We start from the raw sequence: 27112 nt of genomic DNA, 5'->3' as shown, positions 1-27112 counted from the left end.
AAACCCAAGAAGCGCCCGTGCCCACCATCGCACGAAGCAGTAATTCGTGCCCCGTGTCTGGAGGCAGGGCCGCCGGTGAGCCCGCACATCGCAGCCCTCCCTCACCCCCCTCATCCTCCCCCGAGCCCTCTGCAGGGCTGGAAAACGCCGGTCCCGCTGGGCCCCAGCTGCGGCAGGTGCGGGCGGGGCGGCGGGGAGCGCCTAGGCGGCCATGTTGTGCTGTGCAGGTGGCGGGGCTCAGCACCGCGGGTGAGGGTCGTGCTGCGGCGGGCACGGGGAGGCGGCGGCAGGCGGAGAGCTCCGCCGCGGCTCAGCTGCGCTGGCGGTTACCGGCGGGGCGCCGCCCCCGGCACCTGTTGCGGCAGTTCGCTGGCTCCCGCCTCTCGCTCTGCAGGGACCGAACGCGGGTTCCCCCTGCGCCCCGGGCCCATCGAGGCGAGGCGAGGCCGGCGGGGGGTGTCTGCTGGCTGGGCGAGGCCGGTGCCGCGCTCGGGAGGCGCCGGGGGGAGCGGCGGGTAATGGCCGGCGGCGTTGAGTCACCGCCGCGGCCCCACCTGCGTACTTAACCGCCGCCGGGCGGCTGGCGCCGCACTCGTGGGCTGCGCTGCTGCTGTGGCCCAGAGCGGCTCCTTCCTCACCCTCTCCTCCTCACGGGGCACTCGGCTGCGGCGAGGCAGCCGCTGCATGAACGTTCGGCTCGGGAGCAGAAGCACCAGCAGCAGCCTTCAAAATGCCGAAGCCGGTAAGCGGGGCACGGGGAAGGAAGGCACTCCGCGGGCCGCTTAGGGGCTGCCCGAGCCTGGGCGCCTGCCGGAGCTGTCACCCTTGGGGCTGCGACACCGCGCTTTCGGAGGGGTCCGGCCGCTTCCACTGAGGCGGACCGAGTCTAAGCCGCCGAGCTCCCGGTACCGGGACGGGGCCTTTGGGCTCGCAGAAGTTCTCCGCGGTACGAGGAGGGAGCTGCGGGCACCCCCCGCGCCTTACGCGGCCGCTCCAGACCCAGCCAAGCTTTAGGCGGGAGGAGCAGTTGGAGCGGCTGGCTTAAGGCGCCGAGCTGTAACGGGCGGGCGCCGGGCTGCTGGCGGGGCAGCGGCGCCTCCCCTTCCCTTCCCGTCCCGTCCCAGCGCCCCGCGGGGCGAGCGGCAGGGAGCCTGGGGAGCAGTGCTGGAGAGGGGGAACGGTGGATGGCTCCGGCTTCTGCAGCACCCCATGGGGGGGCATACAGACCTCCCGAGCAGCTCTTGAAAGAGCTGCTTCTGACACGCTGCCGCTTGTGGGAGAGACGGCAAAACTGACGTGACTCCCATTTACTGTTTGCATGGGCCGTGTATTTATGTGCAGGAAACATTTATGTGTCTGTAAACGCAGGAGAAACCTTTTTTTCCCACCTTGCTTTGTGATCTAAAAGCTAAATACAGGGACTGGTAATGCAGTTCTCCACAGTGCTCTTCACCAGCTGTTAGCAAAGCCCCGTTTCTTCTGTTTGGGGGGGGGGGGGGTTGGTTTGGGTTTTGGTTGCTTTTTTTTTTTTTCAATTTAAAAACTTGGCTGTCTTTCATCCCTCCTTTTTCTTGACACACACCACTCCCCCCCCCCCTTCCCCATCCTCTAATGGGTCTTTTTACTTGTTTTGTTTTAAAGTCTGCTGCTCCTCTGTCAGTTAGAAACGATAATTCCCTTGGGCAACCAACTGCCTGATACAAAGCTCTGAGCCGTCATTGGAGCAGACCCACTTTTGAACTCTGAAGAGCATAATCAGAACAGGTTGTTGTTGCTATCCATTTTCGATAGAGGCAATATTTCTTAAAATGCAGCGCAGTGAAGGACTTGGATAAGTATTAGCTACACCTTCTGAAATAAGAGTAAACAAGCTTATCTTAAGGGTAATAAGCAGTTGATGTTTTACCACCATAACGTTATAGTTGGGTTAACTTACACCACCCCCACCCCCCCTCCCCAAGGGAGTGCTTAGGTTAACATTGCAGTTTCTGTAAAGTTACTGAAAATTTAAGGAAAAAAAAAAAAAGAAAAGGATGCTCAATCGTTATAAGAACTGTTCAGTCTTAAGGTGCATTTTACTAGTAGGAGGTGATTTATTACTGCATATAAAAATACATACAGAAGGGATACATACAGACCCTTCTGCAGCTGGAGAAGCAAATGGTTTACAAAACATGGATATAAATGGTTGTGTGTGAGTAGTCTTTCTCTGCCTTATTATCCATTTGCTAATCGTGGAGTATTTTCTTGAAATATCCTGGTCAGAATAATCTGAAATCCTGGTTTAGGTCTAAATTGTACTGGAAGCCATGGAGAGGTGTGGAAAATCTCTTTCACCTTGTGGAAAACATATGGCTGCCTTCATCCTTGTATGTGACATGGCTATGTTCATATTGCCTCCTAGATGGTGATTTTTGTTTGTTTCTTGGCTGAATAGCCTAGGTGGATGGTGTAAACCACCTTCTGTTGGGGAAGGACAGGTGTACTCGATAATGGTTTGTGAGACATGACCTACTAGCTGGGATTCATGGACCACACTGTGTCAATAGTTTGTACAATATAAGCACTTTTTTTTTTATCTACTGTTGCATAGGGCTAGTTGCTACCTCACTTTGTACAGAAAGGAGGAGTTTTGCACAGGTTATTTTAATAAAGCACACTGCTTCCGACTGAGACTGGATTTGGATCCTTCCCAACCGAGCTCATTTGGTCTTAATACAGCTAAGTAGGATTTCTGTCAGTTTGCAGAGAGCAAGGGGAGAGGATGTAAAGCTGTCGCTCCAGAGGCAGAACTGTGCTCAGGACAAACAAGACAACAGCCTTTGGCATGTGTGAGGAATGATGGCATGAACTCTTGGGACACACAGTGATGCAGTTTTAGTTTCTGATGAGTATTTGACATGGGTAGTAAATATTTATTACCTATGCTTGCTTACATGTGTCTTGCCTGCATGGCATAAGTAAATATGATGTTGCTTGGCAGTCTTCATGCTGCTGTGGGTTAAGTTTGACACATTGGTCATCTGCTCTTTACAAGTGAAGGTTAAGATGACAGCAGTATTTTGGCAGCTCTCCCCCAACCCCCAAACTACTAAGTTAAACCTTTATATGAAACTTTTAACAAAAACTGTGCATGCGTGCACAAAGCTTATAGATAGTGTTTGTAATTTGTTCTTTCACAGTAAACAAGTAGTAAGCGTATTAGCAGTAGAAAGTTAGTGATTTTGTTTTAACTGTGTACCAAAGCAAAGTATAGAAAGCAGTATTGCAGATTCTGTGGCAGCATTTAATCACAATTAGTTGGATCTGATGCATGTTTACAATGCTCAAATTTTAGTAACAGTCCAGAAAATAATCGTGAAATAAATACATTTGTTAATATAGGCAAGTGTTAATCTGTAATTTCATGCCGGCATTCTACCACGTGTAACAGTTACAAAATGATGAGATGTCTCTGCGGTAAGCTGTAAGTGTGTAACTTGTACCCAGTTCCTGAGGGGTTGTGGCTGGGAGGGAGCTCATCAACAGTTCAGATACATAATTTCTATCTAGTCTGTACAGAGGTTCCTTGGGTTTTACAGCCGGTGAATTGCTATGCAAGGAAATGCAAGAGCTGTCGTCTTGTCCAAATCTCACTGCGTTACCTGGGAAGAAGTGAAACAGTGAATAAACTCAGCCTGGCATCTTTTCTTACTGGAGTGTCTGTGCCGTCTGCATTTTTCATAGATGCATGTTACTAGCTTATTTCTGTTTGACTCATTGAATGGATGGTGTTCCAGCAGAATTACATCCTTTTGCAAAACAAGCCAATCTTATAAATTGTGTCTACAACAGCATGGCTGTGGGCTAATGAACTGTACTTACCGAAAGAGAAGGAAACATGATCTCTAGTCTATAGGCCTGTTCATTTGATCTCACCTAGCTGCATTCACTGTTACTTCATTGAAGGTGGAGGGGTTTTTTATTTGAGGTTTGGGTTGTTTTGTTTTGTTTTGTTGTTTTTTGTTTTTTTGTTTTGTTTTCTCTAGAAGAAAAAGCTTAAAGTTTCATGAGAAATGAAGTCAGCTTTTCAGTAGAGTGTTTGTAGTGTCACACAAGAACTTCTAATACTTAGGTGCGTGTATGTAAAACTCTGTAGAGAGGACAGCAGTAAATGCAGTCTGGTGCTAAAGACAACATACAAGTGAATAATATCCAGAAGCACCATTTATTTTTTTTTAATACTTTTATTAATGGCTTATGGTCGGGAAGCAAAGCATGCTCATGAAATCTGCTAATGCCATGCTGTTGATTGAGGGGGGTATTATTAATACGGGGGGCCACCATATAAAGGGATTGGAGGATTGATGGTAATAAGGTCCCATTGTAGTAGTTAAATTTAGAGGGGTAGGGGGAAGAAGGTCCCTCACTATATATGACAGGAGGATATGGATGGTGGTATTATGACTCTCTTGTCTGTGTTATCTGCAATGCATAGGGTTTCTTGAATGGAAAGTATTAACAGAAGGTGCTATTGAGATCTTGCCTTGCATACTTATCATCTGTGTCCAGGAGAGAGAAATTCAAAGCAGAACCTAGAGATGGGTTTTTGGATGACTAGAGGCAGAAAGCCCCCTCATGATAAGAGTGCTTGGCAAGTTTAGCCCTGGTAGAATTAAACAAGCTAGCTCTTCCTTCACCTGTGTAAAATATAAGGAGTTTAAATGCCAAAGAAGAGGAAGAACTGCTTTAAGAAGAACTTGTGGTTTAAGAGAATTCTAAACATTAGAGCAGTTAAGTGTGTGTGGTGGGCTTTTTATGGGTAGGTGATTTTAATTATTTTTGTTTAACCCCTGTTCTTGTGGCTTTTTTATTGAACTGTTCCAAGAGTTATCATCCCTTAAGATAAAGTTTGACAAGGACACAATTTAATGCTCCTGCTTGTCGGAGTGGGGAACTAGAACTGATGACTCAAAAGGTTTTTCCCTGCCCTATGTTGTGCTAGTGTGTGCTAGGCATTGTGTGGTTAGAGAAGTCCTCCATAGCTGTTTGATGTTGAATATACATGAATGCTGGAAAAAAAAACAGCCAGTTGGAGACAGCATGCAAGTCTTCAGCCAAACTTTTAGCTGTCTGTGAACAGATTCTATCATTAAAATTTGGCAAGTTTCTGATAAGCCAGCCCAGAGATGCAGGTGTTGTGATAGGTATTTATTCTAAATACAAAAAAAATCATACTAATAATTGTGCCCAGATCTTCCTAATTTATTTTTGACTGCGTATCTTCTAACTACGCATGGCAGTCTTATTTCCAAGTTCCTCACAGCAGATTGCTGTAAGTGAACTGAAGTAAGAATATCTTTTTTAATATCTTTTTATCTTTTTTTTTAATCCTTAAGTGCTCATAATTAATTAAAATACTCTTAGCTTATGGGTAGCTATAGATTTAGTCAGGAATAAAATTTTACCCTTTCCTTGTAAGTAAGTACCCATTGCAGTGTACTTGATACCAGGAGGAATATACTCTGGTGCAAAATGGAAATGTAAGGAAGCTTCCATTTGCCGAATGTGATAACTTCCACTCAGCTGCAAAAGGAAGGTGGAGGATTCTATTAATAAGTGTAAAGAGTATTTCACAGATGACTGAAGTTATAAGAGACTGAGCTCACAATTTCACAAAATCCTGATTTACTACACGAGCTGAGTAAGCGTTTCTGAGGGCTGTTTGTTCTGGGATGTTAGCTGCTGCAGAGAAGTCAAGGGTGTTAACTGTTATGTTAGTCACTACTTAAAGAATTTCTTAGCCTTCTTAAGGGGGGAGATAAGCCTTCCTGTTCCTCCCCCTCCCTCTGCCCACGTCTTCCTCTGGCATGAAAAAGCTATGGTACGTCAGGCCTTTTTTGAGAGTAAGACTTCTTGATGACCACTGAAGATTCACGCATTGGTGGTGTTCTTGTTTGGCACTCTGTGTCCAAAGAGCTTTATGCGCGCTGTAAATCCCATAATCACTCAGTTGACCTTGAAGGAAGGCAGTGCTGCCTAGGATCACTGAACCACACTGCATACTGTGTTAAGTAATGTATTTTAGCTGCATTGTGTGACTGCTTTGAAGCCTGTTTTCAGAATTAGATAGCATTTAACCTGTGAGCTGAGAAGTACAGCTTCTTGCAGAAGCAACTGAAATCTGTGGTTTTACTAAGCAGTATATGGGATCCTTTCCCTTAGGAAAGGGAGAAAATTGTTACTATGTGAGGCTGGAAACAAGGCATAGCTCAAGTGTAACAGCTAACCATATTGAATAGCTCCATATTGCTTATCATTCAAATCCAAATTTTGTTTCTCTACTTCCTATTTCATAGTGGGGAAAAAGTCACCTGCCTTCTCTGCATCTGCTCTCACCTTTGAGAGAGCATGAGTAGCAGCCATGTGCTCAGCTGTGACTGATGAGCACCTGATACTATCAGCTGTCAAAGTAAAAATCCTTAGTCTAAGAATTAACATGTGGGACTCTCATCTTCTAATTGAGTAAGCAACAGAAACTGTTTCTTGATGACTAAGGACTTGTATTTGGCTACCTACTATATAGGCTCAATGTAAGAGGTGCTTGCACCTCCTGCACATGGTCTGTGGCTGCCCGGTAGCTTTGAGAAGGGAGTATGGAATTGCCCTTTTTGAGAGAGGGTTATTGTGTACTTGCTTCTCCATCCCACTTTCAGGAGCAAGTGCTCTAGCTATTGTGTAAGACTCAGAGACATCACTGTTATCATCTCTTGATTTGGCATGAAAACATCAGTGTTTGCTGTGGTTGTTCAAGACCCAGTGTGAGATGAGTGTGAGAAAGGCTTCTCTGAGTTTGCAAGTGCATGGTCACCTCGCTGATGAATCTTGAGTAGGCTTGTGAAATGGGTCTAGAGCTGCTTGGTTCTGCCAGATCACCATTCTGCAAATGCATAGAGGATATTTATGGGCTGCCTGCTACCTGAAGAAGTAGAGATTTAAGAATCTCACATTTGTACCGGTGTGCCTGAATTTAGCCCGTGTAGCCCAGTAGAGGACTTCAGAGTCTATGCTATAGCATCTGGACTTCAGAGTTCTTTGTGGGAGCTAGAGTAATTCTTTAACATCTAGCTGAATACACTTCAATTGTGAAAGCTTAGCTTGCTTCACTTTTTGTAGAGGTAAGTGGTTACAGAAAGCTCCAGGTGCACAAAGTATGTGGTATGAATTGGTGGGTGGATTTGCATAATTGATACTCGGTGATGTCAGTGTGGGAAGAGAGTAGCTTTCCATGTTAAAAATTGGCATGTTTTCTGCCCCCACTGTGCTCTGGGTATGCTTTGGGAGTCACTGGTGTGTATTTGTTTGCCATCAGACATCTGTAGTGAGGGGCCTGTGAAAAGTTTTGTCTCGGAAGCCCTCAAGCTATTTTAGGGGTCAGGAAGGAGTATTTTGCCGATCCTTCCAATCACTTTTCCTGTACAATCTGTAACTTCTCAGGAACAATATCTTTGTGCTTAGGTGACATTCCAGGACTTGCATTGACCTACCTACCTTTATCTGGGAGCAAATAGTGCTTGTTGCATACCATTTGAAGTACCTTACTGGGAAGTGTAAGCACTGTAGTGTATTGGACGTAGAACGGGTTATTAAGCTATCAGAGGTGATCACACCATATCATCACACTTATAAAGTTCACAAATGCCATGTGATACGTTTCACCAAAGTCCATGAGGTAAAATGAAAGAGACTGATTATGGACAGGTAAAACACAAGGGTGGGATATTGAATCAATAAATCCCTCTGACAAATGGATTTGTATCTCGAATGCAGAATGAACATACATCATTACTGAGCAGCATAACAAGTTACACAAGGCCATTTATCCTTAAGTAAATGGAGTTCATGTTCCTTCTGCACTTTGATTTCTTTCTATAAGAACATGGCTGTCCTTGTAGGTCAGATGGAAAGCCCCTGTAGCCTAATAGTACAGCTCTGGTGTTGGCCTGTGGAAGAGTACTTCAGAGATATGCACCATTGCTTTCCTCTGAGCTGCTGAGGTATTGAAAGCTCCTATATAATGAGTTACTAAGTGGGTTTCTGAGAACTTGTCCAGTCTCCCCTTGAAACCATGTGAACTCTAACGTCCACAGTATGCTTTAACAAAGGCTGTCCTAGATAACCTTCAGGTTGTTTATAAAGTTATCTACAAAACTCTTTGCTATAGCACTACATGAAAACCTTTTTTCTTGTTCAGTGGTGATGCCCTGTAGTTATTCTGTTGGTAGAGCACTGAGCGTGTGTCCCTTGTCCACCCTATTCATGTAACTGATGAATCTGTATGCTCTTATGTCCTAGCCTCAGTTAATTTTCTTCCAAACTGAGAAGTTCTTAACTAGCTTAGGAATGTGAACCTTGCATGGAAATTATTCTTTTTTTTTTTTTTTTTTTTTTTAACATCCTTGAGCCCTTTCCTTTTCACATCTATGAAAATACTGCTTTGTATTCTGTAACATCTCCATCTGGGAAGAGCAGAGTTGTTGAGAACATTTCTCCAACAGTTGTTCTTGGTCCCCTTAAATCCTCTGGGCATAATCCTATGAAAGAGTAAATCATAGACTCTCCTTGTATTCACACAGCTCACCCTGCTCCAGTATAATGTGGTTTTCTTCCACCTCAGAACAACAGTCATTGTACCTTGCACGAGTGCTGTTCATGCAGGGTCTATTGAAAGTGTAAAGAGCTGTGTACTGACAGGCTGTGGTGTTGCCTGGTCTCCAGGTGAGCATTTGTCAGACTTTTGACTCTTTGGAATGCCTCTGAGTTTTCCACGCGCATTGCTCTCCAGAACCTGTTCCTCTGCATAAGCATTGGAATAAAAGGCAGCAGCATTGGTGCTTGGATTCAGGGGAAGCTCCAAGGCTGTTACAGCTTTTATTTAGGTTATTCATGCCTTCAGGCCCTGCCCATTTGTTGTGACTTGGTAGTGTGGAGTTCAGCTTTTACATGAATTGGTGTGCGTCTGTTTCCAAATGGGAAAGCCAAGCAGAGGTATGAAATGGTGTTTGTGTTCTGGATAAAGTCTGTCAGATACTAATTTTTTCTTTTCCCTTGCGAGGATTGCAGAAGGATCACATTAATTTAACTGACTTACATAAATATTGGAAATGTTAAATTGTTGAAAAGACTCTGAAATTATAATAAAAGTTGAGCTATTAAACTTGTGTATTATCTACACTTGGCCCCATGCTGATGTTTCTGATGGAAGACCCCAAAAGATTATCTAATTGTTCTGTGCTCTGGTGACTTCTTGAGATAAAGCTTATTTGAGGACTAGTTCTGGGTTCTTTAAACTTCATGTGTAAAGCCTTAGTCTCACAACTTCATTATTTTTAATTAGATACAGCAGCTGTCACAATAAAAGTCTGTGTATGAAGGACTTTGATCCAGTAGCCTGTAGCTTCCCTCTGTGTTTATCCTGCAGGTGCAAAGGACCTTTGTTCCTGCAGTCTGTGTTCCTAAATGTATCCTAACATCCATCTGTTGAGGACAAATGGCTCACCTAAGCAGCAGTATTGTGCTGAGCCTGCTGTCACTGGCTTCTACTGTGTTCCTTCTTTAAAGAACTTACTGCTGCTTGTACACAGATACTCTGACAATGCTAATAGAGTATTATACAGCATCAGAGAGTCTTTAAAGTGAATGTTAATGTATTTCAACAGAACACCATACACCCTCCTGCTGCTTCCTAACGTTATCTGTGTTGAGAGTAAACCATTCCTATGTCCCTCTTGGAAAGTGAGAGCAGGTGTTTTGTATGAGAAACATCTGGGCTCCCTGAGTGTACCGAGCTTTGTTTAAGAGCAATATATCCTGGGGCCTTTCAGTCTTAAGCTGCATTGGTTTATGTCTTGCCAGAACATAACGCTGTCCCAAGGTAACTTTATATGTTAAAGAGATTTGAATTTTAAAATTTTGGAAAGGCCTCTGTCTCTCCCTCTCCCCCCAGTTACTTCTAACTTGAAACAGACTGATGCAGTTGGCTTGTTAGGAGAGAGCTGGGGGGACTTTGGTGCATGGAGAAGTATTTTTCTCAGGGAAGTGTACTGCCTAGGTTTTACCATTTTACTGGGCAACTCATGTTAACTGTACAGAGCTGACCAGGGGTGCAGGATGTTGGAAGTCTGACTGAGGCATTTGGGAACCAGGGCTGTCAAAGGTGCAGCATCACGTGTGCTTGCCACACCTGCATGAAATCTTCATGATCTTCTGGCATGCAGAACATTATTGCTTGACCGAAGATAAAGAACTGAATTACAGCTATGGGTGCTTCTCAGCTTTTCACACAGATGCCTGCTATGCATTTATTATATGCTGACAGAAGATATACCCAGGCTTCAGTTAAGGAAACCTGAGATGTGTAGAAGAAGATGCCATCTAAATTACATGCCTATCTAAACTAAAAAGGCTTGAATTTACAGTCTAGGATTATCTTCATGTTTAATTATAAGGAAGACTTCATGTTGTCTCACGAAGAAGAGTCAAGTGACCTGGCTGCAAAACCAAATGCAGTAGGTTGGCTTTCTTGTGATCTGTGCGTGTATGCTGGCAGGGAGAGGGAAGTTTGTCCTGAAGATTCAAGCTGCTAAAACTGGAATTTCTGGATGATTCCCCACATCTGGGTGTTCAAGGTTTGCCTGCCCACGTGAGCCCTGCTGCCTGCCCTGCCCCCTGCCTTTCATCCAAAAGAGTCTAGCTTTCAGATTTCACTTCAAAATTATTTTTGGCTTCTACTCAAAGTACTTTTTCTCCTTAGAAGAACTTATTTTATGTAAGTTGTTGCAAGGTGCTTTCACCTTACATGAGAGCAGCGAATACCTGGATTCTTATTGCCTTTAGTAAGCTTAAGAAATTTCAGATAAGTATAGCTGATATAGTTACTGCTCCATAAATACTGAGGATTACTATCAAAAATACGGTTGTACAAGCTGTTGCTTGTACTAGCATTTAAGCACTAGTAATTAGTACTAGCATTACTAACATTGTACTTACTGACTAGCAGTTAAGACTAACAACTGTGCTGGGCAATATTAAAGTAACTACTAGGTTCTAGATTATTGTATAAATGATATTTACCCTCAGTGGTATTTCCTCCTCTCCAGGAAGGTGAGCAAGGTTCTAAGAAACAAAGACCAGCCTACTTAACTCCAATTGTACCTGTTGCAAATACAGCAGCACCTAACTCTGCTTTATAGACTTGCAGGAATTCCAGTGGAACGTGACTTAATGCTCCCATTTATTTGCAAAGAGGAAGCAATGTTTAACACAATGAGATTTGAAATGGAGCGTGTCCTTTGGTTCGCAGTCAGGTCTTCTTGATTTAACATGGTATGCTGAGAAACTGGGTCAGTTAAATGGGAGAAATGAGCTTGCCTTGTCAGTCAAGTGGATGCCAACGAGGTTGTCCCCTGTTTGTGTTTTGTGAACTGATGAAGCTGTTTTCATCCTTGTTAGCAAACTGTGTGCTCTGTAGTGTGGAAGGGAATGCTTGGGACTATTTCACTGTGCCCTCTGAAATGCTAGGTGTTGGGCAGGTAGTTCAGAAAGGATCCTCGCATGGGAGCAGGAAAGGAATGGGTTAAAAGCTTTCTTTGGTGCTGTGTTGTATATCTCTTTCCAACTCCCTTAGGAATCATATTCTCCCCACAGAAGAGCAATTGGAGTTTAGAGGTTTGTCATTTGCCTTCTCATTTTAGATTCTTGGAGAGCCCTTAAATTGTAAAAACATAGCACTGGGGAGGACCTGAACTGAAGTTGTCTGAAGGCTGCAGCAATGGTTATATAGTATCCCAGTATCTTACCACTCCAGCAATTACTGGTTCTTTTCCTGTTATCCAGCCTGCAAAATAAGAGGGCTTTTGGGTGGGGCTGTTTGGTTTTTTTCCCCCCTCATTCTGGATTTAAAAGTTCCTGTCTTCTCTATAAACACATCATGTTACAGACAGCTCCTGTTTCGAAAAGATCAGCCCTAAGCTAGCGAACCAGCCCCTCTCCTTGAAGAGAAGGAAGAACACTCAAAACCAAAACAAAGCACCAGCCAAAAAGCCCTGAAACACTTAACCAACCCAAACCTACCTGACCTGCAGATTAGTGCAAACTCCCCTTGATTAACTTGCTCCCTTCCAAAAGAAACATTCAAATTTGGGTGACAGCATTCCAACTGGCAAGTCGTCAGGCAAACAAAACAGAATAGTCACCTTCTGTCCTGCATCCGGTGACAAATACACTCAAGAATGTAATTTTTTCTTCTATGCAATAGCATCGCACCAGGAAATGTGCTTTTCTGGGCATTATAGTAGACTACATGCTTGTCTACAGTCCTGCTGTGTGTAGCCCATTGTTTGCAAGCCTGTAATTTGTTCTTTGTCTGCCTCCTGTCCATTCTCACCTCTCCAACTGTAACACCTGTAACTATACCAAGACCTTTGAGATCCATTGCTGTCCTTCTAAGGTTTCTGGTTTGTTCTTGACTAGGTGATGTTTGTGAATCTGTAAATGCACTCCATCTTCCTGGGACCATGACAATACTTAACTACATTTTCTTACTCCCTCCACCCCAGCACACTCTCATCCATCCCCCTTTCAAGATCCTGGTCTGCCATGGAAAGGTCAGAATACATGTCCCTGCAGTAGTTCCAGCAAGGTGACAGTGCTGAGCTTAACTGGGAGGGAAGTCATGCTTTGGCAGTCCTGCAGCAGTAAATCATCTGCTTGATATTCATGATACCGTCTCTTGCTTTGACAGAAACTATGGATAATTTAGTTGTGCAACTTGTCATTCAGTTCTCATTTCACATGGCTCAGATTTGTTGTATGCCTAGTCTGTCATATGGGATCCCATCAAATATGTTAACAGATCAATCCATCAGGCAGGTTATTCTGTTGGAGAAGAAAGAGAATTGGCTCTAAGTGCTGTGTTCTTGACACACTGATAAGTGCTAAAGAATAGCATAATACATTGAACTAATACCTCTGAGGTTGCTTGGGTTATTCACTCTGCTGACCCTCCCAGAACTGCCCTCTATGCAGTGTCTGAACTATTAGCTGTTGACTGAAATAACTTGTGGAGGACAGAGAAATGCAGACACTGAAGCTGTGAGCAGGTCAGCTCTGAGCTCTGGAGCCCCTGGGGTTTTTTTGGGGTTTCGGTGTGGATTTTTTTCATTGTTTTTTCTTTTTATTTTGCTAATTGAAGTTGAAAGTTTTCCCAGAATAGTTTGCAGGAGCTGTGGTTACAGGTACTCCATCAGTTAGCACTGTATCTTCCTTTATTGTTGGGTCTGGAACCCAAGAGCATTAATGCATGGAAGGTGGAAGAATAAAGAGCATTTTCAGGGTCCTTCTGATGCTGCTACATGAAATCACTTTTCCTGTTCCCAGATTCACTACACACATCTATGAACAGGTCTGATTGCTAAGGTTGAAATTAAATTATTTTGTCCATGCAGGTACATTGCAAATCAGGGCAAAAAGCTTGTCTGTGGTTTGTTACAAGTACAATAGTTGTTGTGTGGCAGAAGAGTAGACCTGCAGAAGTGTGTATGCAAGCTTAGTACCACTGTTTTCTTAAGAATATTAATAGCACCACTTTCTCTTTGTTGTTAAGACTGCCATAGTCCTCCAGCACAAGCATGTCCATGTGCTATATGGTCAGTTCATGTATGTGCAAGAAACCCTAACGGGCCTGCGTGCTGGTTTTCACAGTACATGCAGAGCAGGCGCAGCACTTCAAAATGCAGTTGCATAGTCTGCTTTCGCGTACTAGCTACTTGCATGATCTTTCCAGACACCCAGTGACTGAAGAAAGAAGGCATTCCTGTCTAGCTTTTTCCACTGTGATACTGCTAATTGCTACCACTTGGAAAGATACTTCTCTAATATTTGCACTTCTAAACCTGCTATTAAAGAGGCTCTGGTCTTTATCCTTCCTTGAAAAGAGGAAGAAAATGTTCCTGAGCATTGTCTGAGGCATTTAGAGCTGCATAATGATGATATGCAACACATTAAGTACTGGTTTATCTCGTGTGTATGGGTAAAAGTTGGTATTTACTGCCCTTTATCTTACGTATTCACTGGAAATAAATTGTGTGGTATTTTAAATGACTCACACAACTTCATGGTTTCACTGAACCATTTTATTATAGTGAATTAAGTGAACTTTAGAGGCATTGAATTTCACTCATCAGGGTACAGAATATCCATGATGGCTTACTATGTGTGAGGGCTGTGAGTTTTGGTTTTTTTTCTGTTCTGCCTTCCTTTTCCCCTACAGTGTAAGATGAAGTGTTTGCAGTGGAGATGTTGTATCAAGATAACGTCAAAGATACCCTGTTGCCTGCAGTTAGAGGCAAATTCTGGACCAACAGGATATAGCTCAGGAATCAAACTTAAGGGGGGAAAAAAAGTCTACCTGTGCATGCATAGTGCCCAGCACACCTGGAAACTGGGCACGTATGAGAGGAAGGGGTTGAAGAGGCAGTGTCATCTTGGGTTCCTACCTAGGTGTTGGATCTTACACAGGGAAGATATTGCCACTCAGCTAGTTGGCAGTGTGTTCCCTCCTTTAGAGCGAATGTTTTCTGAATGTTTTTCCAATGGCACTTTAAATTCCTAAGTTAGGTACTGTATGGTGCATGGTCTCTGAAAGGTTGCAGTGCTCCACAGGTTGGTCTACTGACTGAACATTAGAATAGGTGTGATTTTTAACAATGATAAAAAACCCAACAAGAAAGTAAGAACAAATGCATGACTCAAGGGCATTGCTAAAGCAAGGAAGATCCCATTCTAACTACTATAACTTCTACTACAAGAACTTTCCATAGTGTTACAATTACTTAAACTGTATTCTGAAGTTCACTGCAGTTTCAACTTTCATCTTACTTCCACTCTCTTGTCCTAGTTGGAAATGTATGTAACGTGTTACAGTCCACCCTGAACACCCTGAAATGTGGAATTGGTGTAGTAAGTTCTGGTGTTTCTGTTGTCTTTTATGATTCATGAAGCTTTTTTCCTTTAAATGCAAATGGCATTGCCTGTTTAGTAGAGTGGTTGTTCCCCTCTGGATCAAATTTGTTAGCAAATTTATGCAACCTAGGACAGGGAAAGAGGAAAAACTTGCGTTCTGTAATGTTTCCTTAAGAACCTTCTAAGGCCCTATTTGTCATTCATTTCAAGTATGTTAGTCTTCGACATGAAAGTATAATGAAAGTGTCATGAGATTTGCTTATTGAGAAGGAAGTTACATCTTATTGTCTAGGATTTTTAGCATGCTGTGTGCATTTGAAAACTCTTATTTCATGTAAAACAGCCATGTGCTTTGCTCCCTCTCCACGCACCTGTGCTCTGAAACAATAAAAAAAGTGCTTTCTTTTCGGTTATGGCTTCAGTTTTGTCCTGGAGTACTGCCAGGACCTGCCCTGCCTACTGCACAGGGTAAGCAGGGCTTCACTTGTGAAAGTCATCTTAACTGTGTCTTGTTCTTTTTGTCGCTGACAGAAATAAGTCAGAGTTCCTTGTTTTCCTCCCTAACAGTATCTTGAATTGGTTAGCACCTTGGGTTTTGATTTCATTATCTTGGCTCCATGGGGAGTTTTATGTGGTCTGAGCTGAATGCCAGACTGGTTGTGTGTCAGCCTAACAGATATATGAGGGTTTCTCCAGACTGTCTAAATCAGGGTTTCAGGTGGCTTAAGCTCTGGTTGCCTGCTTTGTTACCAGCTTCTCTTGTTAAAAGCTTGTGTGGAGTGGTTGTAGGACATCTGTTCAGAAACACTGTTAAACTTGTTCTTCTGTAAATCAAGGCAAAGGTTTGGAGATGAGAAGCAAGAGGACTTAATATGTCAGGAAGGAGACTCAAAGGATTTTCCCAGGCAGTGATCGACCCATTGAAGTGACAACTGCTTGAGGCCCTTTCTCTCCTTGCTGTGACTGTCATGTGGCTAGCAGCTCGTCTAAGGGCACACCAGGGAATTCGTCTTGGTCCTGCTGGTTGTTCAGCCCTTTGGGAACGCAGAAATTAACCTATACCACATGCCCCAAGTGTCCTTGAAGGCTTTTTGGATAACCAAGTAGTCATGTTCCTGCATGTTTATGGCTTTAAATGCTTGAAGTGGAAAGCGGATTACTTCAATTTTTGGTCTTAATGCTAAAATAATTCTTAAAAGATGTAGGAGGTAGATGGCTTTAGCACTAAATAGCTCAGTAAGTAGCCTGTCCTTTAGGAAGGAGACTGCATCCAGAAGGGTCTTTTAGGGTTAGAGTAATACAAGGTATTCCCCTAAACTAGGGAGTTTATCTTTTCTTGCTAAGAAATATCTGCTAAGGAGACACAGAGTAAAAGGTGAATGTACTAGTACCAGCTGGAATTCTGTGCTTGGCCAACATCCTGCAGGCTTTCTGGTAAGGAATGGGAAGCACATCCTCTCAAGTTCTTCGGCTTGTAAAGTGATACTTATTTTATATCCACTGTGGAGTTTCAGCGCAGAGTACAAATAACTTGTACAAAACAAAACTGTGGATTACAAGCATGTTTTCTCAAAGGGGGTAGAAAGGGATTAGAATATGATTAGGGATTTGTTGTTGAGAGGGATTAAGCAACAGGAGCTTTTTAAGGTCACATTTTCAAATTGCAGCCTTCCTGTCCCTGAGAATTTGGTATCTGAACTTCTCCTCCCTTCCTACGCTGGAAACACTGTTTGGGAAACCTTTGGCTCTTAAGGCAGAGGAATAAATGGAGCATGGATCTTAAATGCTACAGTTGGGAAAAGGAGCTCTTAGAAAACCTTTATTGCTTGTTCTTTCTTCCTGCTTTTAGAGGATTTATTTTTTTATGCTAATTTAAAGGACACTGCTTTATAAATACAGATTGGAAGTGACAAGGCACCCAAGCAGTCATCTTCTCTGATTCAGTTTGGGGGTTCCAAGTCTTGGAAACTGCCTTCAGTCATCTTTCTATAGGAGCATCATCTGGGAGAGAGCAGGAGAAAGAACCAGTTCAGTAAAGGCTGAAAGACACTTGATGCCTTCATGTCTCACTGAAAAAGGATGCAAAATTTTCTGTTTGACTAAAACTAGCAGAGGCAACTTGTTTTGTTCACAGTTCTGTGTTAACTGTAACATTGATTTAACCTGACATTTATCCTAGAGTTTAAATATACGTAAGTGGCTGGAAACCACTGCAGTGTCAGGGCTTTGTAGTGAGTGATTCTGTTTCTCTTCTACCTGTTCCTCTCATTTCTTCAAATGATGCCCCTGCACCGAGTATCAGTGCTGCAGCTGTAACAGACTCTCCTGGGCTGTTCTGTAACAGTACATTTCTAAAATGTTGAGAAATTGTCATGAAGCCTTACCTGCTTGTAGCTTTCCTGTTATCTGGCCTTGTGTTTACATGTCCGCTTTTTCTTCTCTTTCCTTCAAAATACCAAGCCACCAATCTGACTTGCTAGTAAACTCTATTACGTGATTATCCCAGAGTGGGGGTTTGTATTTGTTTTGCTGTTGTTTTTTTGAGATACGTTGCAAGCAGTATAGTGTCCTGTAGTCAGAACAGTTGGAGGTAGTCCTGCCCTGATTTGCCACTTTGCTGGTCTTTATGCTGTTCCCTGCAAGCTTAGTTGCTGCTCCTGCCTCCTGATTAACTGCTAATGGGCTTTTTCTAGTCATTAAACACTCTTGCCTTCTGCATACAATAGTAATCTCTGTCTTGCAGCCTACTTCTGCCATTGCAGTAAATCTGGTTGTGTTGTTGCCTCACTAACAGCAATACCTTTCCCTGTAGCATCATTCAGTACCTGTAACTGCTGGTTTTATGTGCTGAGTAGACTTTCTTATGAGGGGAAAGAATCAACATGTATCAGGTTAATGCTGATTGCTTCCTAAGAAAAATCTGCAGCCTTTTGCCCTTAAAACCTCAGATTAATTCCAGCTCTAATATAAATGGAAGTTAAATGATAAGTCTAAAATTTAATTTAGTCATTAGGGCCTTTTGTAAGCCAAGGGATGGCCTGTAGGCAACGACGTTGTGTGCTCGCAGGAGCCATTATTCCAAGGGGGTTTAGGCCTGGACATGGTTAAGTCAGAAATTCCCTCTCATTTAACTAGAAGCTCAGTGAAATTCTGTTTTGAGTGGGAAAACCTGCAGAGCAATCTGGGTAACACAGCAGAGTCAGTCCACAATTAAGTGTGCAGGTGTGGTAACACAAACCTAATTGGGGCTTAAGTGTGTATATTAAAGAGGTTGTGGTAATGCACCAAAGCGTGGAGACTGTACTGTACACAAAGTACTGTGTTACCACCAAGAAATAGCTTCCAGTAAGTCTTAAACAATGCTTTTTGTTTTTCTCCTTAGATCAATGTTCGAGTTGTTACTATGGATGCAGAGCTGGAGTTTGCCATCCAGCCAAACACTACAGGAAAGCAGCTGTTTGACCAGGTCAGTGAGATTTTGGTATGGGCTCTTGTTTAAGCTTGGAGTACATTTCAGACTATAGTGTTTTCTTAAGACTGGATTCCAAACCTACCTTTCTTTCTTCTCTGCCTCCTAATCCAAGGGCCCTGGTCTGAGCTAAGAGCTCTAAATTTCATCACAATAAAAGAAAAAAAGCAAAAATCCTTGCAGGTATGTTATGTTCCAGTGAAACCTGTCTCTCTAGCTGTGTTGGATGGTGAAGTGTCGTAAGGGATCTAAAATGTCTACACAGCACAGGTAGCATGTAAAAGTTCACCTCTTACTGTAAATACAGCTTGGGACTTACTGAATTTGAAACGTTGTCCCGGAATCAGGTCTTCAGAGGGCTGACAGACCCATCAGAAGCTGGGTTGGAGGTAGCCACATGCCACAGGTGTTTGCCAGACTAGTAGAAAACCAGTAGAATTTGTGATCACTGCACAGCACCTATAGCAAGATGCCTTGTAAAAAGCCTCTGTGCAGCAGGATTGAGCAAAGACTTGTCCAGCCTGCCCCCAGGGGTTTGCAAGGAAGTGGAGGGCAGGAATTAGCCAAGACTCTCCTCCCATACTGCTGTTCTTCCTGCTGCTGTAGTAACAAAATACAGTTCTGTTTGGAGATGGACCTACAAAGGTCAGGTAAAGACAACTAAAATAAACAGTACTCTGTAAAACTGTTATTCTTTTCTTGGATAGCTTGCTCTCGTAAAACTGAAGCAAGGCTGAGATTTACTGTTTACAGAATTTACTGTTCTGGAATTTAAAAAACAAAAAAGCTTGCTTCTAGCTATTACTGCTGGAACCCTGAAAACCAAACCCAGGACTGAGCTATGCAGACTTCAGTTACACTTATTGAGCTGTTTATGAAATGTTGCAGCAATTCCTTTGCATTTCTCCTCTCATCCCCTGATAGCCTTGATAGCAAGGGATGGCTAAGCTTTAACTCAGGTAGGCAAAACCGGCTAAAAATGTCCATTCCTTCTGAGTTTTTGTTGGTACCGTTTCTTGCTTCAGTGAGCTAGGTACAACTTGCCAGGCTTTATGGGAACTGTGCACTGAGAAGTACTTATCAAAACCAGACAGCAAACAAAGAAAGAGAAACCAAACATAAAAGCCCAAACCCACAACAAAGAAAAACATTTAGGGGGTCCTTGGAGAGAGTGAAAGGAGGAAATCTAATTATAATTGCTGCAGAACTTCACAGTACAAAATAGAGTACTACACACTGTGTCTGGCATTAAATCTAACTTTCATTTCTTTGGTTTATTAATGATATGGGATAAACATAAAGTATTCATCGACTGGAAATTTGGTGAAGTGCATATGAAATGTGCATTTGTATGGAACCAGCCTTTGTGTTTGACTTTCCATTTACTGCTGATCACCCTTGTATCAGCGTAACTTCCTCCACCAGCCCCTTCCACGTTAACCCAAACCAGACAACTCTGGTTTCATCTCTGAGAGTGCAAAAATCCAAATTACTAAAAGCCAGGTTTTTAAAAGCAATACCTTAGATCAGACAGTGTAAGTATGTCCTATGTCCTTTATAACAAGGACTTCCCCCCTCCCATATATTCCCTAATGTTTACAGCTGTTAAGAGTCAGGGTCATCTCTCTGGCAGAAGAGAGACTACTTTCCTGACCTCCAGAGGTGAAGCACAAGATCTTGAGAACATGGGAAAAGGTGGGGATGCTTTGGTTCCAAGATACTTCCAGCTTGCTGTCTAGATAGTTCTGCATTTCTGGGGTCTGCTTGTTGCAGCACTTATTGCTGCTATTGAGATAGACCGTCACCTCACGAAGATCTGCTCCTTGCATCCTATGGCTTGGGTTTAAAGCCTCCGAGTGACAGTTCTTATCCATAGTCCATGCCTTGTTATGGTGTACTTCTGCATATCAAGAGAAGACTGAGGTAGAAGTGCAGAGCAAAACAGGGGAAGGTCAAGACTGTGTTTAGCTGCAACTGTTCTGACATCCCCTCTTCACGTCTGCTGTGCAAGCCTTTTACTAGGCCCTTATCTTGGATGGAGTTTACACTCAGATAAAGCTTGTGGAGGCAACAGGTTTCCACAGGTATGGGGAGTGGCCCAACTTGAACCACCCTGGGAGGAAAAGGGCATTGAAGAAGCAGGCTATTTTTAAAAACCACAAGATGATTTCTTGGCTTGAGCTGTCAGCCAGCAAGGCTGCTCTGGCAGTGCCCTTGAGCTTTAGGCTTTGCTGTCATGAGTGTATCCTGCACGTAAGGTGAGTTATAGCTCCCTTTTATAGAAGAGGGGAAAGAGTGGAAAGCTGTAACTATGGAGTTCAGCTCTGCTCAAGCCAGACCTGTGCGGAGTTTATGCTGCAGTGATCTGAGGTGTCCTGAGACCCTACACAGTGGGCTCTGCAGCTGGGCAAGAGGTAAAGAAATTCCAGTGGGGGAGAGTGTGCCACTGCTGGTGTCTGGCAGTAAATACATTTCTGGCTGGAATGGGCAGGCATAAGATTTGCTGCTTCATGCATTTTGGGGCTGGGGGGAAAAGGTTGACTCGCATCTTGACTGTGCCTTGGTTCTTAGTTCGTCCTTGGTTTGCTGTAGAGGAGGTTTACAGACCGCTTCCCAGAATATAGGTGAAAATGTTCATGACATTGTTCTTTGTATTGGAACTCAAACCAGCCAAATTGTCACGTTTAGCTTAATACATTCTCCTCCCTTGCCTTTTGGTTTGGGAAGAACTTGAGGGCTTACAACTTCTGCAAGTTTTCTAACTTGATTTATAGAAGAAGTGTACTTTTTCTGTCGAAAGAGACATTCAGAGCGAATGGCCTGGTAACTGCTTGATTTATGCAGCTCTATTTTAACAAAGTTGCCACACTTTTTGTGCAACAGGAAGTACCCCTGCTCTTCTGCTGGGCTGAGTAAAGCCCAGCTCTGACCCTTCTAAAACTAGGTGTAGCTGTCATAAACCTGTCTGTTCTGTGGGGAAACGAGCCGCTTGAGGGGAAGAGGGGAGGGGAATTCTAGTCCAGTAAAGGCCAAAGTGCTTTCAGACCCTAGATCTTAAAGTTGTGGGGTTTGGGAGCTTTTGTTTGGGCGGCTGTGGGGTTTGCTTGGTTATTTTCGTTTTCTTAACATAAACTCTAGTTAGATACGACTGGCCCTGCTGAAGTAGAGTGTGTGAACGGTACCCTACTAGAGTCCACAGTGTAGCTATGAAGCTGTCCTATTTCCTCAACTAGGCACTAGTTTCTGTATCCTTAAAACATTGTATTTGCTTAGTGGCATTTTTCATACTACCGTGTGATTTTCTTGGTCTGCTCCTGTCACTAAACTTTATAGATTGCCTGTTGTTGGACAATGTCATAAAACAGTAAGTCTCAGCGCTAATCAGAATGGTGCATTTCTCCCCACCTCTCTTATCAACCCCAGGAAGCTTCTGGCCTCCAGATACAAACTTCTGGAAAATTTAAGGGAAACCTAATGAAATGTCCTGAAATCATTGTTTCTCTCAAGTCTGCTCTCCAGACGGAGTGCCCAGCAATACTGTAAATGGGGACAGTGAAGCAGAGCTGACAGCAAACTACTGGGCTGTAAGAACAAGCAGTCCAAGAGCAGGAGGAAGTCAGGAACCTGTTAGGCCATCTCCTCCACTAAAGAAAAGGAACGTCTCCAAACAGGACTATTTTCACTAGTAAGTGTGCCATCCAGTCAGCGGATGGTGTATCCAGGGATTTCATCTGGTTAGGATTAACACTATGTGAAACTGAATCTGTCCTGGTGTTGAGCCCTTCCTATGTTTGTGTCCTTCAAAACCAGCCAGTGTGTGAATCTTAAAGAATTCCCTTGGCTGGGACTACTTGCAGCTTGTTTTAATTCTCAGACCTGCGCAGGGAGCTCACTGCAGGAGCTCTGTGAAGCATCCCATAGTTGCTTCCTCCAGCCAAATAGTCTTTGGTGACTGGCAGACAAGATCACTTGAGTACTGCTACCTGGTTATGGTTAGTACTAACACCATTACAGACCATCTCACCATAAGCTTTGGTGAAAGAAGTAACTTGTCTGCTTCACCAAATACAGTTTTGAGAAGATACAGTAGATCTTCCGGGGCAGAAGCTCCAAATGCTGCTGGTGTACCAGTCTAGCAGTTGGTGGCCTGTCACTTGTCCCATTCATCTCTCCCAGTTTCCCCAGAATCATCTTCTCCTAGGAACTGTGTGGGACAAGTAGCTTGGCCTGTGCCATTGCTGTCATCTACTGCAGCTGTGTATCTTTGTCCATGAGATGAAATTAAGAGAGGAGATGCCAGACGAGTAGGATTCGGCTGTCGCCTGCACCCGTAGTGCAGGAGCTGAGCATACCTGCACCTCAGCTGCTCCGTTGCCTACAATAATTGATTTTTTTTCTTTCTTTACCTTTGTGTTGCAGGTGGTTAAAACCATAGGCTTGCGAGAAGTGTGGTACTTTGGTCTTCAGTATGTGGACAACAAAGGATTCCAGACTTGGCTGAAGCTTGATAAAAAGGTAACAGACTTTGGGCTAATTGCTGAACAAAGGTTAACACTTTTATGATTCCTGATGTGTTATTGGCTGCAACTTTATAAACCTTGTACCTGTTGTCAATTGTTCCTTAATTCTCATAACTCCAGGATTGTTTTTAGAGGTTGCGGTGTGACCTCCATGGGAACTGTTTGGGTGAGGTGTGGCATGGTGGAAGTTTACCCTTTTTCTTTGTGTGAATTGCAGAAACCTTTATAGCATTTGTCAGATACACAGGGGCAGCTTGATATTATACTTTGGTTGACTGAGACTGAAGCAGCTATTCTTGCTGTGACTGGGGAACACCTGGGCTGGTGAATGGTTTTGGTCTCTGCTTATGCAGGATCAGGTGTTACGGTGAAAGGAGAGGTCACTTCAAGGCTGGGCAGCTGTAACAGAGCACTGGTACCTCTGTGCTCTTGTTTGTAGGCTTGCAGTTCTTCTAAGGGTGTGAACTGTTGTTCTAAATTGGGCAGTCAGTGGAGTTCCTGTTCAATGACAGGGAGCTGTTCTCTGTCAAATGCATACAATACTGGATGGGTTTGCCCATCTGACACAGCATGGTAAATCATTCTCCAGTCACCAAGGTTTGCTGTGCAAATGGAATTTTACTGGCTTAGCTGGAAAACATAGTGCGTCTCCCCTGTGTTCTCATACCAGTAAGCAGCCAGAATTAAGGATTTCCAGTAATGAGTTGCCAGTCCCTCTCGTCTTAAGGCAAATGCCCCAAATGCTTTTTTCTGTGTAAAAGCAAGTTATTCTACTGTTTGCAAGCCTGCTCAGTTGTGGTGTCACCTCTGTCCTCAGGTTTCTGCTCAAGAAATCAGAAAGGAGAATCCCCTCCAGTTCAAATTCCGTGCCAAGTTCTTCCCAGAGGATGTGTCTGACGAGCTGATCCAAGACATCACACAGAAGCTCTTCTTCCTGCAGGTGAAGGAAGGGATCCTCAGCGATGAGATCTACTGTCCTCCTGAAACAGCAGTTCTTCTTGGCTCCTATGCTGTGCAGGCCAAATTTGGAGATTACATCAAAGATGTACACAAGCCTGGATACCTCAATTCAGAGCGTCTGATACCCCAGAGGTGAAGGAGTTGGTTGATGCAGTCTCCCTTTCTTCTGTACATTTTAAAGTCAAGAATTTGCACTCTGGTTAAATACAGAGTTTCATTGAAAGCATGCCTTTTTTATTGAACTGTCTGCCTTTGGGGGGTTACCTTCTTTTGTTTCTGTGTCATACTAGAGTGTGGCTTTTGTGCTCGCTCCTTGGGTTGGTTAGGCAGAGGAAGTATTACTTCTAAATTCAGCTTTTCTTTCCTAAACGTTGCTATCATGCTGGTAACTGGCAGTATGAATATCTTCTCTTCAATAAGAGAAGCATTCAGTCAAGAGCCTGTCATTCCTGGAGAAGGTTAAGTTGTGTGGACTCAATTCTAATGTGCAGTCCTAAAAATCTTGTATCTGGGAAGCATGTCTTGAGGCTGTGTAGTCCATCCCCACAAGGATAAATGTATGCTACCAGACAAAAGACTCCTGTTTACTCTTCCTGGTGCAGCAGTGTCTAAGTCTAGGCATGACACCAACTTCTGCTTTGCTTTAACCCTTGGTGTCTACAGTGTATGTGTTATTTTTTTGGCAGCATTCTGCTTGTTTCTCTTGTCAGTGACCAGAAAGGTTTTGTGAAGGGGTTTTGTTCATTCTGAATTGCTCTGCTTCACAGAGTACATCTTTGGGCTGAGTAGGGTCTTCCTCTTGGTTTCAGGAAGGCTTCATGGGTGGGACTGATTTTTCAGTAAGTCTGTAGCAAAGATCAGCATCAATGGATACTGCAGAACATAAAGTGTAATCTTCCTAATGTCTATTTGCTTGTGTAGGGTGATGGACCAGCATAAGCTCTCCAGAGAGCAGTGGGAAGAACGGATCCAGGTGTGGCATGCTGAACATGGTGGAATGCTCAAGTAAGTGTTTTGTGTTGGTCCTCAGGCTGGTCACTTTGTTGCTGGTTGGTTACCTTAAACTTGCAGTTCTACAACCAGCTTTTGAAATAGACTCTAGGAGTTGCCTGTCTCAGAACTCCTGGTGTATATCTTGTAGTCCAGCACTGAATCACGTGGTAAATAAAACTCAGTAGGATATTTGCACTGGTGCTGAGAACAGTGTCTTGGATGGCTTCCTGAAGATCCTGAACCTAAGTACAGTGTATCAATGATGACTGTGAGTGGGGAAAAAAAGAAAAAGTGTAAGTCTAACTTTATGTTCACTGAAGCTTTTGCATTGGCAGATGGGGAAGGTTCAGATTCTGTACCTTTCCCACTGACTGCACCTTGAGACAAGGGTGAATGCTGAGAGAGATGGGTGTTGCGAATTTCCTGCCTGGAAATACTATGGCTTGGTAGATGGAGCACTGTTTGTGTTCATAGGTGTAACAGCATTAATTTATGAAGGGAGTCCCAAATGGTGAATGTTTAGTTTTAACTCCTGTGTTTGTGTGGATTTAGGAAAAGCTTCTTTTGATGGCTTTGTGCTTTCTGAGATAGTCAGCTAAATGAGAAGCTAACAATGTGCTCTCCTTCCTGTCTCAACCAGAGAGAATGCCATGCTGGAATACCTCAAGATTGCTCAAGACCTTGAGATGTATGGAATCAACTACTTTGAAATAAAGAATAAAAAAGGAACTGAGCTTTGGCTGGGAGTCGATGCCTTGGGTCTCAACATCTATGAAAAGGATGACAAGTGAGGCTTTTGTTTCATTTCTAATCTTCTGGAGCAAGGGTTGGTGTGGGAGCCCAGGGACGTTTCTCATTTATCAAGGCAAGGCCTAGAACTTGCTCATGTTCCAATTTTGGATCAGTAGGTGAAGCTGTGCTAGGTAATGAGCTTTCACATCATTTCTGTTTTCATAACTTGCCTGACTTGCTACAGAGATGTTAGCTGTACAATGCCATCTGGCAAATCGTGCACAGTTGTAGAGCTGAACCCTGAACCAAGGAGTTTATCAAGAGTTTCCTTGAGTCAGGTTACCAGGTATGCCAGCACTGGGTACGAGAACCCAGATAGGCTAACATATCTGCAGAGTGTTTGGACATCCAAGGCCATTCCTACACTGAAGTTAATAACAGATGTGTGCACAACTGCCTGGTTTTGAAAAAAATTATGGGGTGGACACGAAACCAAAGCTGGATAACACCCAGAGCCCAGGGAGGAGTTAACCTATAGTTACTGTGAGCAAGGAATGAAATGAGGTCTTGCTGAGGTCTTGGGTAGTTTTAATCAGCCCTTCTGGTAAAGACAGAGCCATTGCTAATTGGATAGTAGGTGGGAAATGATAGACTACCTCTATAAATAAACATAAAAGGAAGGTGAGGATAGCTGTGTCTAAGCCTTCTAGTCTCTTCTAATACTTCACAACTGAAGGATTGAAGGGGTGTTAAAATAGGTGTTTTTTAGACAAAGCATTGCTGTCTAGGTGGCTTCCCCCTGCCCTATATGTTCCAAGTCTTAGTTTCATGTCACTAAGCTGTAACAGACTATTATTGTAATACAGAAGGGATTTCGCCCATTCTATATCTTTGCTTCCAAAAAGCTTTGAATCCAACCCAAATATTAATTGGAACTCTCTGGAGCTTCTGTTAAAGACTGCAGAGAGAAATGCAATCTTTTCTGCAATGCTAATACGTGCTGTCACCCAGAAAACAAGGAGTGTCACTTGAAAGAAAAGTAGTTTCGCTCATGTAATACTTCAGTCTTGAATGACTAGTCTTGCTATGTAACCATGGTCACACAAACAGGTTTTTCGAGCTGCAGGAGCAGACAGAGTGTAGCCATTGACTGCAAAGAGCTATCAAGAGTGTTTGCAAAACAAATACCATGCTGGAATAAACTGCTTGTTTCTGCTGTAACTCTTGCTGCTATGTAATTAAATCTTTTGGGCAGATATGGGGACTAGAAAAATAGCAATGTGTACTTCACCTCTGGTTTATACGTGCAAAATTTGGGGACTGGGGCAAAGGTGAAAACGCAAAGATTTCATTGTTGAAGCTCAACCATGAGACCATGCTATAGGTGTATGAGCCTCTGTACTGCAGTTTGTCAGTGTCCTGCTTCTAGGTATCTTCA

The 27112-nt window shown here is 43.4% G+C and overlaps 1 protein-coding gene across 1 annotated transcript in view; it reads left to right on the top strand.

Moving 5' to 3' along the window:
- The first annotated feature begins 225 nt into the window (after positions 1-225).
- The window catches only part of EZR (ezrin), a 36059-nt gene continuing 9172 nt past the window's right edge, over positions 226-27112 (top strand). The window contains exons 1-6 of the mRNA XM_065680675.1: positions 226-742; positions 18383-18466; positions 22889-22984; positions 23807-24081; positions 24871-24954; positions 25583-25729. Of these exons, the coding sequence (XP_065536747.1) occupies positions 731-742; positions 18383-18466; positions 22889-22984; positions 23807-24081; positions 24871-24954; positions 25583-25729 (698 nt within the window). The 5' untranslated portion in view covers positions 226-730. The remainder of the gene's footprint in view (positions 743-18382; positions 18467-22888; positions 22985-23806; positions 24082-24870; positions 24955-25582; positions 25730-27112) is intronic.

Source organism: Lathamus discolor, chromosome 5 (assembly GCF_037157495.1).
Source record: "Lathamus discolor isolate bLatDis1 chromosome 5, bLatDis1.hap1, whole genome shotgun sequence".
NCBI lineage: Eukaryota > Metazoa > Chordata > Aves > Psittaciformes > Psittacidae > Lathamus > Lathamus discolor.
This window is presented reverse-complemented; position numbering and strand designations above follow the sequence as displayed.